The sequence below is a fragment of the Nannospalax galili genome, unplaced genomic scaffold (genome assembly GCF_000622305.1).
Source record: "Nannospalax galili isolate Female #2095 unplaced genomic scaffold, S.galili_v1.0 scaffold130, whole genome shotgun sequence".
Taxonomy (NCBI): Eukaryota; Metazoa; Chordata; class Mammalia; order Rodentia; family Spalacidae; genus Nannospalax; species Nannospalax galili.
Window position 1 is genome coordinate 123,572 of NW_008328145.1, and position 3,741 is coordinate 127,312.

General features: G+C 43.5%; 1 gene segment (V, D, J or C); it reads right to left on the minus strand.

Annotated features, from left to right (window-relative positions):
* Nucleotides 1–331: 331 nt before the first annotated feature.
* LOC103750898 lies at nt 332–1,026 on the minus strand. The segment is given in 2 exon segments: nt 332–837; nt 928–1,026. Coding segments are annotated over 2 exon segments (552 nt in total).
* Between the last annotated feature and the right edge of the window lie 2,715 nt (nt 1,027–3,741).

Consider the following 3,741-nt stretch of genomic DNA (forward strand, 5'->3'; position numbering starts at 1 on the left):
CGTTCAATGTCCTTTGTGCACAGTATTTAAAGACAAAAGTAAGATTTGAGAGCAGTTAGGTATGGGATCACTGAAGCTGGCCACCTCCCTCCTATTTCCTTTCTGATTCTCAAGCCCTGACTGGATCACAGAAGCTCTGACTTGAATCTCCATGAAATACAAGTTTCAACAGAACCCCTTATCTCCCCAGTATCTTCTCCTGGCGACCACAGCACAGGAAATTCTGTACCTTTAAGTGACTCACTACATTTTGTTCATGTCAGAGTAGTTATGTCTTTATTTAAAGTTGTAGCAAAGTCACAAACTTTATGTTTATAGCTATCAAAGATTCTTACAGACCATAATGTAGAGAGGATCCCATGGAATCCATCAAACTTGGAAGCAATGCAGTCAGTAGAGCCCAGAACTCAATCATATCTGCATCTAATCCTGTCCTGACTCTGAGCACTATGTGTTCTGGGCACCCCCTGTTGGTCCTGAACACCCTGGAGGGAGGTTTGTGTCTGGGTTTACACTGAAGTCCCCTCACTGTGTTCCTTGCACAGTAATATGTGGCTGTGTCCTCAGATCTCAGACTGCTCATTTGCAGGGACAAAGTGTTCTTGGAATTGTCTCTTGAGATGGTGAATCGGCCCTTCATGGAGTCTGGGTAGTATGTGCTACCTCCATTAGGGTTAATTTGTCCCACCCGCTCTAGCCCCTTCCCTGGAGTTTGGCAGATCCAACTCATCCAGTTACTGAATGTGAAACCAGAGGCAGCACAGGAGAGTTTCAGGCTTCCCCAAGGCTTCACCAAGCCTCCTCCAGACTCTGCCAGCTGCTCCTGACACTGGATACCTACAAACAAATAGAAATTCTGATCAGGAAACTGATCTGCATGTCCATTGTCCCTCAAGCTCATCTTCGCTCACACATGCAGTAAATTACCTCTTAAAACAGCAGCAAGGAAAACCCAGCTCAGCCCCAACTCCATGGTGAGTCTGTGTTCAGTGCTGGTCACTGAATGGGAAGAGCTGGGAGTGCAGGGCTGGGCTTCCCTCCCAGAGCTGCTGGGTCAGGACTGGGCTGGTTTTCATAAGCAGAGGGAGGCCCTCTTTGCATATTCTTCTGCTATATAGTGAGCTCTGTTGTGAGCATCTCACCAAAGCCTGGGCTTGGTGTAGTTGTAAAGGTGGCTTTGGAGTGTCATCACGGTGTCTATACTTTTAGAATTTGATCTCTAGTTAAGTCACTTTTCTGTGGTAAACAGTGTTTATCCTGTATTCTGCTTTAGAAGTGTAAATGGAAAATGCATTTAGTAGTGCCATCTTCTCTGCTGTGTATAGAAATCCCTGACCAATCTCCAGTCTTGAGTGGAGCTGCCAGCTGAGGTTGGGAACCCCCTTCCTGTATTGAGAACATGTGATAGTCACAGTTTTACTTAAGAACCTATACAGGCCTGGCCAGACCACTATGTTTTTAGGAGTCTGAATTTTCCATGTCATTTTTCATCCCAGTCCCTCTATTCACCACACATGTACGCATTTATTCACTAGGAATAGTGAGGAAAAACTGACACACAATGATAGCACACAGCTCAGCATGTGATAGACACTGACGTATGTGGGCACCTACAGGCCCTCCCACAAGGACGGCAGTGAACAGCTCATCACTCTGGAAGCTTCCTCCTGCTCCTCTGGCTTGTCTCCAGGATGGTACTGATCATCATCTTTGGGTTCTTCAGGTCAGCTTTCTATTTCTAGAAGTTATGAAAGTGGAATCATGAAGGATTGCTTGACTTCTTAACAGGCATAACTCAGGCCTGCGCTGCTTTAATACATATTCCTTTTCCTGAGTTAATTGGGAAACAGTGTTTGGTCTGTTCAGTTGCTGGTTCACATTTGGGTCTGGTCAACTAAGCTTTGAGACATCAGCTGAGAGCCATGTTCATCTTGTTCTTTCAGAAACAATAGTAAAACTAATCCAACCGGAAGGCAGCACATTTTCTTCAGCACAGCACAGATCTAAAGCTACAGGGTTATGAGCAACCTGCCCAAGGAAAGAAACGATGCCAGCAGAGATTCTGGGACCCAGTGAGGGACATGCATGAATCAGAAACTACAGCATGGCATCAGCCATCAACCAGAGATGGGATGCTCACCGTGGCACCATGTGTCTTAAAGTTAGTGGGACAACTGCTCAGGAAACTCCAATTATTGAGGTTCCCTATGATGTGTGACACTGTTACTGGGGAGACATGAACAAATGTCTTCTCAGCACAAACAGGGAGCCAGACTGTCCAAATAAAGGATGCCACCAAAGTCCAACTTGGTGAAAAATTGATGGTTATTTAATAACGTATATTTTTATTGAATTTTTGTGCATTTATACAATAAATCTTAATCATATTTAGAATCCCTCCACCATCTGTACCCCTCATAACCCCCAACCAAATTTCATGCATTCAGTTATAATATGTTATGGCCTATCAAGGCAATCTTTTATACCTGATGTCCCTTAGTGGAAGTTTATCCTCTGGAATTTAATCAGTCTATCTAGATTCTCTCCCTTAAAGAAGACCAACTTTCCCTCACTCATCAGAAATTGGTTCCTAATAATTCCTCAGTAAAGATTGGGGCCTGATTCCCATGTCCCCAGTTTTAGGCTGGGTTTTTGTCCGACGAATCAGCATGGGTCTTGTGCATCCTGCCACCATTGTTGCAAGTTCATAGGAGCAAGTTCCCAGAGGCCTGGAAGACTGTTTCCTTATGTTCATGCACCAAACCTGGCTCTTACACTGTTTGCAACCCCTCTTTCACAATGGTCCCTGAGCCATGGGTGGGAAATGTTTAATATAGGAATCCTATCCAGGGAGACACACTCTGCAGTCTCTTATTCTCTATACCTTGGTCAGTTATGGGCTCTGTGTGCATCACATTCTGTTTCATGAGAAGCTTCACTGGTGAGAGTTGAGGAATGCATTAGTGTTTTCTCTACCCCTGTTCTTCTATGTTCCATGAACCGTAGGTGTAGAGGTTCCACTGTAGATGTATCACTTAGGGCTGGTGTCTCTCCAGCACATATTTTCTATGTGTGACCAACTAAAAAAACTTTTTTGATGAATGGTGAATGGTACACTTTTCTGTAAAAATAAGGGTCCATATTTAGCAAATGGTAAGAAATTACATTTCTCTAGGGATATGTAAGAGATTGTTTTCTCTAGGATCTGTGACCTTTCTAGCCATGTGTATTTGGCTATGTTTCCCTCCCATTGAGAGGGCTTTCAGGCCAATTAGATACCTGTTTATTACCCCCAGCATAAAAATGCGAGTACTGCAGTGCTATAGATTTGTGTCAGTCATGTGTGGTTATTAGACTTTAAAGCTACAGTTGGACCATTGATTGATTTTTCTCCCTTAGCAACTTGCAGAATATCCTCTAGAACTATGAAAGCTAGTCTTTGGAGAAGAGGCTTTCAGGTCAGTTCTAATTCCATTACTCCAAGTCCTGTGACAAAAGTATGTCCTGTCTTCAGCAAGAGGGTCTCATCCTCAGTTTCTGGGAGATAATAAAGGGCTGTGTCATTATCTATTATCCTGTGTTATTTTGTGAGTCTCTTGGACTACGCTGACCAACAACTTGAAAGGAGGTTTCTCCTCTTTCACAAAATGTTTCTTGTTACAAAGCCTTAAATTATACACATGCACTCATGTTCAGGTATTGTAAGCTGAGTTAATACATTGCCTTCTGGTTTTTTACACC